This window comes from Macaca fascicularis, chromosome 19 (genome assembly GCF_037993035.2).
Source record: "Macaca fascicularis isolate 582-1 chromosome 19, T2T-MFA8v1.1".
NCBI lineage: Eukaryota > Metazoa > Chordata > Mammalia > Primates > Cercopithecidae > Macaca > Macaca fascicularis.
In genome coordinates this window covers 9635928-9648865 of record NC_088393.1, presented here as the reverse complement: position 1 = coordinate 9648865, position 12938 = coordinate 9635928, and the positions used below count along the sequence as shown (strand labels likewise).

General features: G+C 51.6%; 1 protein-coding gene across 1 annotated transcript in view; it reads left to right on the top strand.

Annotated features, from left to right (window-relative positions):
* Positions 1-9171: 9171 nt before the first annotated feature.
* Positions 9172-12938, top strand: part of MUC16 (mucin 16, cell surface associated) — a 172096-nt gene continuing 168329 nt past the window's right edge. Inside the window, exon 1 of the mRNA XM_065535782.2 lies at positions 9172-9317. Within this exon, the coding sequence (XP_065391854.1) occupies positions 9230-9317 (88 nt within the window). The 5' untranslated portion in view covers positions 9172-9229. The remainder of the gene's footprint in view (positions 9318-12938) is intronic.

Genomic DNA, 12938 nt, shown 5'->3' with positions numbered 1-12938 from the left:
CCCACAACCTCCTGACATGTCAGTGACTTTGATAGCTGTAACTCGAGGAAACTTCTTTTTTCTTTCTTTCTTTTTTCTTTTTTCTGACAGAGTCTCACTTCGTTGCCCAGGCTGGAGTGCAGTGGTGCCATCTCGCCTCACTGCAACCTCTGCCTCCCGGGCTCAAGCAATTCTCTGTGTCAGCCTCCCGAGTAACTGGGATTACAGGTGCCCACCACCACGCCCGGCTAATTTTTGTATTTTTAGTAGAGACGGGGTTTCCCCATGTTGGCCAGGCTGGTCTCAAACTCCTGACCTCAGGTGATCTGCCTGCCTCGGCCTCACAAAGTGTTGGGATTACAGGCGTGAGCCACCGCGCCCGGCCTTGTTCCTTCTCTTTATCCCCAGCGCTTGGTACCTGGTGAGTGGTCAACACATGAATAAATCATTCAGCAAGCTTTTTTTGTCTGTGTGACACACCTATTATGTGTCAGGTACCCTCTTCATATTCACACACTGGAGAGAATTACAAGAGATGAAAACACAGATAGGTGATCCTGGGGTCAAACGATTTTACAAGGAAGTTACCAGGTGCTTTGGGAACAGGGCGGGGAGCTCTGCTTTCTGGGGAGGGAGGCAAGGGAGGCCTGGAGAGAATTAGGGGACACAGAGTCAGGTAAAGGGAGGGAGGGCAATTCCAGCAAAGGGAACGGCCGAGGCAAAGGCTTGGGGGTGAGAAGCGAAGTCATACGTTAGTCCCATGCAGGCCAGGTCCCGGCTCAAGGTGGGCCTTCGACACCAGGCTGCAGTATTTGGACTTGGTCCCGAGGGCGGTGAGAAGGCACTGAAGAATTTGGACCGGGGCAGGGCATGGCCGGTGTTGCATTTTTGTAAGGTCACTCTGTGGACTGGGCAGGTGGAGGGGAACTGGAGGAGGGTGGAGCTGGCAGTAGAAGATGAATATGAGTAAAGAAGCTATTTCAGGAAGTCAGGCAGAGAGAGAGGATGAGGGCATGAACGGAGGTGAGGCGGTGGGCTGAGTCAAGAAGTACTTAGAAGGGATCGACCAGGGTGGCTCACGCCTGTAATCCCAGCACTTTGAGAGGCCGAGGCGGGTGGATCACTTAAGGTCAGGAGTTCAAGACCAGCCTGGCCAACATGGTGAAACCCTGTCTCTACTAAATACACACACACACACACACAAGCCGGGTGTAGTGGCGCACGCCTGTAATCCCAGCTACTCAGGAGGTTGAGACAGGAGAATCACTTAAACCTGGGAGGCAGAGGTTGCAGTGAGCCAAGACAGTGCCACTGTACTCCAGCCTGGGTGACAGAGCAAGACTTCATCTCAAAAACAAACAAACAAACAAAAAAACAAAAAGAAACTTTTTGTTGCAATATAACAGACACACAGTAAAGTGTGCACAAAATGCCTGAATCTTAAGTGCGTATCAATGAATTTTTACATATGTCTAACCATTGCACACCACGATGTCAAACGTTCCCTTCCTCTATTTTTTTTTAATTTTAATTTTGTTTTTTGAAACAGAGTCTCACACTATCACCCAGGCTGGAGTACAGTGAGGCTTACTGCAGCCTCAGCCTCCTGGGCTCAAGCAATCCTCATGTCTCAGCCTCCAGAGTAGCTGGCACAACAGATGTGCACCACCACGCCTGGCTAATTTCTTTTTTTTTTTTTATTTTTAGTGGAGACATCTCACTGCGTTGTCCAGGCTGGTCTCGAACTCCTGAGCTCAAGCGATCCTCTTGCCTCAGCCTCCCAAAGCCCTGGGATTACAGACATGAGCCACCTGCGGCCCCCTTTCTCTGGAAGAGAATTTCTCAGCCTTCGTGCTTTTGACATTAGAAGCTGGATAATACTTTGTTGTAAGGGGCTGTCCTGTGTGTTGTAGGATGTTTAGCAGCATCTCTGGCCTCCACCTATTAGATGCCAGTAGTACCCCTTCTCTCTCAGTTAAAACAATGTCTTTAGACATTGCCAAATGCCCACTGGGAGGCATAATTGCCCTCACTTGAAAACCACTGCTGGCCGAGCGCGGTGGCTCACACCTGTAATCCCAGCACTTTGGGAGGCCGAGGCGGGCGGATCACAAGGTCAGGAAATCGAGACCATCCTGACTAACACGGTGAAATCCCATCTCTACTAAAAATACAAAAAATTAGCCCAGCGTGGTGGCGGGCGCCCGTAGTCACAGCTACTGGGGAGGCTGAGACAGGAGAATGACATGAACTCAGGAGGCAGAGCTTGCAGTGAGCCACGATCACGCCACTGCACTCCAGCCTGGGCGTCAGAGCAAGACTCCGTCTCAAGAAAATAAAAAAAGGAAAGAAAAGAGAAGAAAAGAAAACCACTGCTGTAGAAAGCTCCTTCAAACGCCTTTTTCAGATAGTGCCCTCATCCCCAGAACACTCGTTTTTTTTTTTTGTTTTGTTTTGTTTGTTTTTTTTTGAAATGGAATCTTGCACCATTTCCTGGGCTGGAGTACAATGGCACGATTCGGTTCACTACAACCTCCGCCTCCCAGGTTCAAGCAATTCTCCTGCCTCAGACTCTCGAGTAGCTGGGATTACAGGTGCCTGCCACCATGCCCGGCTACTTTTTTTTTGTATTTTTAGTAGGGGTTTCACTATGTTGGCCAGGCTGGTGTCAAACTCCTAACCTCAGGATCTGCCCGCCTCAGCCTTCCAAAGTGCTGGGATTACAGGCATGAGACACCACACCCCACCTCAGAACACTCTTTTGGCTTGTTTCCCCTCAATTCCTCTTGCCTGTCCTTGAACACGTTACAAATGGAAACATACAGGGCCCAGCTGTGCAATCTCATGCGAGTTATGTAATTTCATTGTGCCTCAGTTTCCCCCACTGTAAAATGGGTCAGTGAAACGCACCACTTCACAGAGAAACCTTGAGAACGAAGAGCCATTCACTTCTGGGAAGGGTGTGGCTCAGAGAAAATATTGAACTCACGTCATTTGTCGATGCTATGATTTAATGTCAGTGTCCTTTCTTCTGGTTTCGTGGATGGATGCCTGGCAAACACTAAGTGCTCGGTGAACACTTTTAGGATCATGTTCATTTCTTCTGCTGTGGGGATTTGAACCTAGACTACCTCCAACTCTCCTGTCATTCCCTTGTGATTTCTTTTTTTCTTTTTTTAGAGAGATGGGGTCTCACTATATTGCCCAGACTGGTCTTGAACTCCTGGCCTCAAGCAATCCTCCCATCTCAGCCTCCCAAAGTGCTAGGATTACAGGCATGAGCCAACATGCCTGGCTCTTTTTTTTTTTGAGACAGGGTCTTACTCTGTCACCCAGGCTGGATGGAGTGCAGTGGTGTGATCTTGGCTAACTGCAGTCTCGACCTCCTGGGCTCAGAGCTCAGGCCATCCTCCTACCTCAGCCTCCCGAGTAGCTGAGACTACAGGTGAGCACCACCACGCCTGGCTAATTTTTGTATTTTATTTTTTGTAGATATGGAGTCTCACTTGCCCAGGCTGGTCCCAAACTCTTGGGCTCAAACAATCCTCTGGGCTCGGCTTCCAAAAGTGCTGGGATTACAGGCATAAGCCACCAGGCCCAGTGTCCCCTGTGATGTCTAAACCTGACAATCCAGCCTCTTCTGTTCTCCTACGTGGAAACCCCATCTTATTAAGAAATGCCAACAGCTTTTCTGAGTTTCCTCTAGTTCCTCCTTTTCTATGATGTTTGCCCTGGGAGACTCTCCCGTGCCGTTGAAACCCACTCCTTGGCTGGGTGCGGTGGCACACGCCTGTAATCCCAACACTTTGGGAGGCCGAGGCAGGCGGATCACTTGAGGACGGGAGTTCGAGACCAGCCTGGCCAACATGGGGAAACTCCGTCTCTACTAAAATACAAAAATGAGCCGGACGTGGTGGCAGGCGCCTGTAGCCCCAGCTACTCGGGAGGCTGAGGCAGGAGAATCGCTTGAACCCGGAAGGCAGAGGTTGCAGTGAGCCGAGATCGCGCCACTGCACTCCAGCCTGGGTGACACAGCAAAATTCTGTCTCAAAAAAGAAAACCTCAAACAAACCCCACTCCACCTTGCTGTTTAATGATGACTGTGGGTTTCTCCTCCTGCCTCTCTGCCCCTGCCTCCTCTGTCTCTGCCTCTTCTCTACTCAGGCAGCGTCCCTCAGCCCTCTGTCTTGCTCGGCCAGCCCCACCCAGCCCTGACGTCTCTTCTTTGCCCCCAGCGATGTTATCAGATAAGCAAAGCTGGCTCAGGCTGGGTCAGTCTGGGGACAGCAGGAGCCAGAGGTTGCCTTGCTCCTTCTTTGATTCTGCTCTGGTCCTCTCCATTTTCCCACAGAGGGGCAGGCAGACCTTTGAGAAGAGAGTACCCAGAAATCTGTACCCTTCTCCCCCAGTTCCTTTTTAAAAAAGCTTTTATTTTAAGTTCAGGGGTACATGGGAAGGTTTGCTACAAAGGTGAACTCATGTCATGGGGGTTTGTTGTACAAATTGTTTCAGCATCCAAGTTTTTTTTTTTTTTATTTAAAAACTTTTTTTTTTTTTTTTTTTTGAGACGGAGTCTTGCTCTGTAGCCCGGGCTGGAGTGCAGTGGCCGGATCTCAGCTCACTGCAAGCTCCGCCTCCCGGGTTTACGCCATTCTCCTGCCTCAGCCTCCGGAGTAGCTGGGACTACAGGCGCCCGCCACCTCGCCCGGCTAGTTTTTTGTATTTTTAGTAGAGACGGGGTTTCACGGTGTTAGCCAGGATGGTCTCCATCTCCTGACCTCGTGATCCGCCCGTCTCCGCCTCCTAAAGTGCTGGGATTACAGGCTTGAGCCACCGCGCCCGGCCTAAAAACATTTTTTTTGAGACAGAGTTTTGCTCTTGTTGCCCAGGCTGGAGTGCAATGGCGCGATCTCGGCTCACCGCAACCTCCGCCTCCCGGGTTCAAGCGATTCTCCTGTGTCAGCCTCCCGAGTTCTGGGACTACAGGCACACGCCACCATGCCTGGCTAATTTTTGTAGTTTTAGTAGAAATGGAGTTTCACCATATTGGCCAGGCTGGTCTCGAACTCCTGACTTCAGGTAATCCACCTGCCTTGGCTTCCCAAAGTACTGGGATTACAGGCATGAGCCACTGCACCTGGCCGATAGGTAATTTTTCAACCCTCCCTCTTCCTCCTACCCTCCCCTTTTTTGGAGTTACCAGTGTCTGTTATTTCCATCTTTGTGGTCATGTATACTCATTGTTTAGCTCTCACTTTTAAGTGAGAACATGTGGCATTTTACTTCGTGTTTCTGAGTTATTTCACTTAGGATAATGACCTCCAGCTCCATCCATGTTGCTGCAAAGGACACGATTTTGTTCTTTTTTATGGCTGTATGGTATTCCATGGCATATATATGCCACATTTACTTTATTCATTCATCCATTGATGGACACTTAGGTTGATTCCACAACTTTGCTTTTGTATACAGTACTGCAATAAACATACAGGTGCAAGTGTATTTTAGATAAACCAATTTCTTTTCCTTTGGGCAGATTTCTTTCCCTTTGGGTAGCAGTGGGATTGCTGGGTTGAATGGTAGTTCTATGTTTAGTTCTTTGAGAAATCTTCATACTGTTTTCCATAGGGGCTGAACTAATTTACATTCCCACCAACAGTCAGAGGCTTTTCTTTCTTCCTTTTTTTTTTTTTGAGGCAGAGTCTCACTCTGTCGCCCAGGCTGGAGTGCAGTGGCACGATCTCAGCTCACTGCAAGCTCCCCCTCCTGGGTTCAAGCGATTCTCCTGCCTCAGTGAGTAGCTGGGATTTACAGGCGCGCACCACCATGCCCAGCTAACTTTTTTGCATTTTTAGTAGAGACGGGGTTTCACCCTGATGGCCAGGCTGGTCTCAAACTCCTGGCCTCAAGTGATCCACCTGCCTCAGCCTCCCAAAAGTGCTGGGATTATAGGCGTGAGCCATCATGCCTGGCCTAATTTTTTTAAACATACTTTAAAAACATTTATTTATTTATTTATTTATTTATTTATAATTTCCACTTTTATTTTAGATTCAGGAGGTACAAATTATGTTCAGGTTTGTTACGTGGGTATATTATATGATGCTGAGGTTTGGGGTACGAATGTACCTGTCTCCCAGATACCATGCATAGTACTCAATAGGTGGGTTTTCAACCCTAGCCCCGCCTCCTGCCTCCCACCTCTAGTACCCTCCAGTGTCTCTGGTTCCCATCTTTACGTCCATACATACCCATTGTTTACCTCCCACTTATAAGTGAGATCATGCAGTATTTGGTTTTCTGTCCCTGGGTTATTCATTTAGGATACTAGGGCCAGGTACACGGTTCATGCCTGTAATCTCAGCACTTTGAGAGGCCGAGGTGGGTGGATCACTTGAGGTCAGGAGTTTGAGACCAGCCTGGCCAACATGGTGAAAGCCTGTCTCTACTAAAAAAAATACAAAATTAGGCAGGCATGGTGGTTCTTGCCTGTAATCCTAGCTACTTGGGAGGCTGAGGCAGGAGAACTGCTTGAACCCGGGAGGTAGAGGTTTCAGTGAGCTGAGATCACACCATTGCACTTTAGCCTGGGCGACTCCATCTCAAAAAAAAAAAAAAAAAAACACAACACAACAACAAAGAAAAACAAAACAAAAACAACCACCAAAAAAAAAAAAAAAAAAAAAAAAAAAAAAAAACCAAAAAAAAAAAAAAAAAACCAGGAGCTACGATGACCTATCTGGAATCTAAACCCATTTTCCCAGATGCACTCCTTGTAAGAACGGGCAACCCCTGGACCTAAGGCATGATGTACTGTGATGCTTGGGGATGCTTGCTGCTATGTGCTAGAGAAAGATTTGCACTGCTTACTCGAGAAGAGCACTGGTTGTGGAGTCTAGAGTTCTGGGGCCTGTTTCCAGTTCTATCGCTGATCTTGCAGATTCTGGTGCTCCTTTTTTTTTTTTTTTTTTTGAGATGGAGTTTTGCTATTGTCTCCCAGACTGGAGTGCAATGGCACGATCTCCGCTCACTGCAACCTCCACCTCCTGGGTTCAAGCGATTCTCCTGCCTCAGCCTCCCAAGTAGCTGGGATCATGGGTGTGCACCACCATGCCTGGCTAATTTTGTATTTTTAGTAGAAATGGAGTTTCACCATATTGGCCAGGCTGGTCTCGAACTCCTGACTTCAGGTGATCCACCTGCCTCAGCCTCACAAAGTGCTGAGATTACAGGCGGTACTCTTTTTAGGGGCCCAGTTTTCCCATCTCTGAGGTAGGGAAAATTGAATACAGTGATTGCCCAGAAAACTCACTGGCTTGCCTTCTGTTTCTCTGCGATGATTTTTTTTAAGTGAGGGATGGGTGCCTTGGGAGAGAACTAGAGTGGGAGTTTGGACAAAACATAGGCTCAACTTTCACCTTCCTGCCTTCCTTTCTGTTGCTTCCAGCCATTATCTCCTCCTTGGGAAACTCCCTTCCCTTCCCTTCGCTCCACCTCCCCTGGTCTGGAGGACTCCAGCCTATCTTTCCATCTTGATGCATGTGCCACCTCCTCCAGGAAGGCTTCCCTGATTCCCTGCCCCCTCCCAGTCTGGGTTTGGCATCTCCCACCTACGTCTCGATTCCAGCTTGATCATCTGTACGTGTTCATTTCTCTGTTTTGGCCAGACTGCACACCCAGAGTGTTTTCTGGCACTCAAAGTGTATCTAGGCTGACAGGAAGGGCTACAGAGCAAGGAGAGAAGAGAATTGGTTAATGGGAAATTGCACAGAGCATAAGCCCCAGGGGTTGCCGACAAACTTCCCTGGGCCATGAGCCCAGCCACAGGGCCATGGAGTCTGGCTCCAGGTACAAGACCCAGGAGAAGTGGGTGGCCCCGTGGGGATGTGTGGTACACTGAGGGTGTCCAGATCCACTGCCTGCCTCCTTCACACTGGGCACCTGCAGGTGTCTCCTTATCTTGAAGACGGGTGATGACAGGCCGGGCACGGTGGCTCATGCCTGTAATCCCAGAGCTTCGGGAGGCCGAGGCGGGTGGATCACTTGAGGTTAGGAGTTCGAAATCAGCCTGGCCAACATGGCAAAAACCCATCTCTACTAAAAACACAAAAATTAGCCGGGCATGGTGGCACACACCTGTAATCTCAGCTACCTGGGAGGCTGAGGCAGGAGAATCTCTTGAACCCGGGAGGCGGAAGTTTCGGTGAGCTGAGATCGCACCATTGCACTCCAGCCTGGGTGACAGAGTGAGACTCCATCTCAAAAAAAGAAGATGGGTGATGATAAACCCACTTCCTCTGACTGTTAGAGGCTGGAGGGGTGGGGGGTCTCTTGAGTGCCTGGACAAAGGGGGACAGCAAGGGGATGACTTGAGGGGCATGGCACTTCAGAAAGATCACCCTGCAATCCGTGCTGGGCCGATCTGCCGGGGGAGAGCCTACTTCTGGAATGACTGTTGTCATCACCAAGGCCTGGGGTGAGAAGAAGCCGGTGGAGGTTGCAGGGCTGGTGAGGAGGAGGAAGAACCCCCAAGCCCCTCCCTGTACCCCACACCAGCCCCTTCCTTGCCTCTCTGCTGCTGTCAAGGGCAGCCGAAGAGCCTGACTGGGGAATGAGGGACTGTAGCCCCAAGGTGGTTTTGTAGGGCTCAGAGCGCGGTAGGAGTATAGCGGGTGTGGCTCTGTGGGGCTTTGGAAGGGTAGAAGAAGGCCGGCCCTCAGCTCCCCTGGCAGCCAGGGAGTTCCTGTGTGGGAATGCAGCCTCCCCTACACTCCTCAACATTCCAAAACCCTCCAGAGGCAGCCGTGCCTCCCCCAAGGAGGGTCCACCCAACTCCAGTCTGGCGGTGCCAGTCCCTGCATAGGAGGGGGTGAGGTAGAGCCTGGGGGTTTTGGAGAACGGGACAGGTCTATGCCTGGGTCCCTGTTTTCCTTCAGACCCAGAGGGACCCCCAGTTTGGCAGCAGACTCTGGAGTGAGGCTGTGTCTGTCCGCGGTGGGGGCTCCCTCGGGCCGCTGCTCTCGGATGGTATCAGTCTGCAGGTGTCAGTCACTGAGTGTACTGAATCATGCCAGCTGACCTTTGCCAGGAAGACACCCACTGCTTCCCTCTAGGGCAAGCCCTGCCCCTCTTGAGAAGCTCAGCAAGGTGTGTCCTCGCCACCCTCCCTGTAGCCGGGGCCAGACTGGGCTGGGTTCAGTCTCAGGGACTCTCTCCAGGGGTGAGGAGCGCAGCCTGGGCGGGCAGGAGGATGGGCCGGGAGCGCCCTGCACACCCAGGGCACCGACGCAGGCCGCTGCTGGCGCTGGTTGTGAGCCTCCTCCTCACCTGCTGGCCGGGTAAGCGGGACTGGGCTGGGGCTCACTGAGGAGTTGGACAGATTCCTACAGGAGAGAGGCTGGTATGACAGGTGCCTTGCGCTTCCTAAGCCCCAGCAGGGACGGCCCGGAGGTCTGCTTTTGCTTTTCTGTAAATGCCTCCTACCCCCCACCCCGACCATTTACCTGACTGACGTGGGCGAGTTCACAAAACCGCTGTATTGTGAATTGAGTATCTGCCGAGATGGGTGTGGAAACGCCCAGGGATTCCTTCCATCACGGGCTCACTCACACACTCACTCCCTGAGGGGGTTTTAGCGACACCTCCAGTCCTGGTACCTGTGCCCAGCTCTCAGGGACAGAAATGAGCAAGTCGCCGCTGCAGGGTTCCAGGAGCTCCTGTCTGGTGGGTGAGAGAGACTGGGGCGTCCAGTCACTCAGGGTACAGGGCTGAGCAGGAACTTTGCTAAAATGCCTTGATGGGGTGAGGGTGGCGGCGGGCGGGGGTGGGTCTTAAACTGCAGGGTGGCATCTAAATTGTATACGGTTGGAGTTTTACAGGCACAGTTAGGAGCAAAAGAGAAGGGCGTTCCTGGCAGCGGGGACAGAGTAGGCATAGCAGGGAGCCAACGGGTGTATCTGCGTCGTTTTGTGTGAGCTGCGTGTATCTGGGCTGTGTGATGGGGAGATACTGAGGGAAGGACTGGAAGCAGAAACGCAGTATGGAGGGTTGTGGGCGGCGTGTTCCTGGGTCCAAAGGGGTCTTTCAAGGACTGTTGGTCATTTTAGGAAATTAGCCTGGACATTACTGCCCAGAGAAAAGACCCCGGGCTCAGGGAAGGGCTGGCATCCAGCTTGGTGTTTCTGTGTGTTGTTGCAGGGTTAAGGGAGCCAGCCTCTCTTCCCTATAGGGAAGTTTCAAGATTGTTCATACCTGGACCCGGGGCTGCCCATACCCACCCAGGACTCATTTTACTCTGGTTGCCTCCGGGGGCAAGAAGTTGGGGCTTTTTCACCAAAAAGCCCTGGTGTGCAAGATGAACTGAGGCTTGCAGAAGAGGAGATCTATATTGTGCTGGGTGCTTAGATGTCTGGTCATTTACTCAGAGGAGGAGGATGGGCTGTTTATCATGGCTTGGCCTGGAAACGGAGGCCGTGAGGGGCCTCAAGGGGTTGGGGTTGGGGGAAGCCCATCCACCTCCCCCATCAGGGGAAGGGGGGTCCCCGGAATGCAGGCAGCCTGTGATTCACCTGCCCCCATGCCCTTCCCCACCCAGGCCCCAGATCTAGCCTGAGGAGCAGGTGGGAAAGGCGCCCTAGTCCCCCAGCCCTGAGTCACCAAGGCCGGGCAGCTGGGGACGGAGGGAGAGCTTTGTGGTTGGACGCCATTGTGAGGCCTCCGCACAATGGCCTGAATGATGGGCGGGTTTATATAGGACAACCCCACCACCTCCAGTGGGGCGTGTCCCCCCTACCTGTCCTCAAAGCAGGTCACCACTAACAGAGGCTGTTAACTGCGTTTGTCCCCAAGGTTCACTCAGGGTCTGCTGCTGGGGGCTGTTTGCATTGGGCAGACCTCTGCTCCTGTTTCAGGGAGGACCGGGCTTTGGGCTGACACCCCTCCCTATCCCCATCACTCCTCCGGCCACATCAGTCCCTCCCCAAGGGATTCCCTTGGAGTCATTCCAGACACCATGTGGGACTTTTCACATAAAACGCTGGAGGAGACTCTCTTAATCCCTGGCTATAAATCTGAGCCCACTGCTGGCAAGCTGGGCGTCCTTGGGCCAGACACCTAACCTCTCTGAATTTCCATCTCCCCAAAGAGCAAGTTTTAAAAGAATTCCAGAACTGGAGAAATCCACCTCCCATTCGCTTCTCCCTCCACCCTCTGGCTGAGAAACTCCAAACGCCCAAAGGACCTCTGTGACCATCATTTTATTTTATTTTATTTTATTTATTTATTTATGTATTTGAGATGGAGTCCCGCTCCGTTGCCCAGTCTGGAGTGCGGTGGCACAACCTTGGCTCACTGCAACCTCTGCCTCCCCAGTTCAAGCAATTCTCCTGTCTCAGCCTCCTGAGTTGCTGGGATTACAGGTGCCTGCCACCATGCCCGGCTAATTTTTTTTTTTTTTTCTGTTTTTAGTAGAGACGGAGGTTTCACCATGTTGGTCAGGCTGGTTTCGAACTCCTGACCTCAGGTGATCTGCCCGCCTCAGCCTCTCAAAGTGCTCGGATTACAGGCATGAGGCACCGCACCCGGCCCACCATCATTTTATATGGTCCACCTTCTGTATAATATGTGCTTGCACTTTACCTGTATTGTCTCAATTGAACCTGCCTGATGGGTGAACATAGAGGCACTACTACCCCTCATTTTGCAGAAAGCAGGCTCAGAGAGGCTAAGCCTTTTGTTTAAAGTCACACAGCCAGGATGCCAACTCCAGTTTCCAGATGATTCCTAAACACTGGTTTTTATCCTTTGCCTGGGAAGAGACTGAAGGTTGAGGATTTCTCCTCTCCTGGCAGTTTCTGGGTACATGAGTCCCCCCACCGCCGAGGAAATGAGTTCTGTGCCACCCGTCCCAGGAGAAGGGCTGTGAAGACACAGAACCTAGCAAGATCTCATCGTGCCCTGCTGGGCCCCTTCCTGGGTCCCTGAACAGTGGTCATTGTCCCAGCCCAGGCCTGGCCAGGGAGATGTGAAGTTAAGGGAGTTGGATTATCAAGGAAAGGAGGCATTGGTGGGAGCGGATGTGTGTACTGGGGGTGGGTAGAACTGTGAGGTGGGTTCCTGAGTCTAACCTGCCCTTAGAATGACAGTTTATCTTTCACCACTTTTGGTTCACCAAAAAGCAGAAAGGTTTGCTTACTGTTTCCTCCAATCCTGGAGAGAGAAAGTTACTTTTCTTCCCAGTTGCTGCAGTTTCTGGGTAGCAAAGGAAGACAGTGGGTTCAAGAGGGGCAGGCCTGGGCGTTCTCTCTCTCTCTCTCTCTCTCTCTCTCTCTCTCTCTCTCTGTGTGTGTGTGTGTATTGTGAGATGGAGTCTTTGTCGCCCAGGCTGAAGTGTAGTGGCGTGATCTCGGCTCACTGCAGCCTCCCACCTCCCAGGTTCAAGCGATTCTCCTGCCTCAGCATCCTGAGTAACTGGGATTACAGGCATGCACCACCACACCTGGCTAATTTTTGTGTTTTTAGTAAAGATGGGGTTTCAACATGTTGGCCAGGCTGGTCTCAAACTCCTGGCCTCAAGTGATCTGTCTGCCTCAGCCTCCCAAAGTGCTGAGATTACAGGCCTGAGCCACGGTGCCCGGCCAGCCTGGGCATTCTTTATGCTTAATGGATTCTTCTGGTCAGTTGGTTCTCCCAGGGTGGGATGAGCAAGTGAAGGAGACTCTTCTGCCTTCCTGGGGACCCAAGGGCCAGAAGGCCAGACATAGCGGCTTATCCAGGAATATACTCATGCTGACCGTAGATTCAGTGGTCCAAATGACTATCCCCATTTTACAGATGAGAGGACATAAGCTCAAAGAGGAAGGGCCAGGAGCAGTGGCCCACACCTGTAATCCCAGCACTTTGGGAGGCAGAGACAGGCGGAATCCTTGAGGTCAGGAGTTCGGGACCAGCCTGGCCTAGAG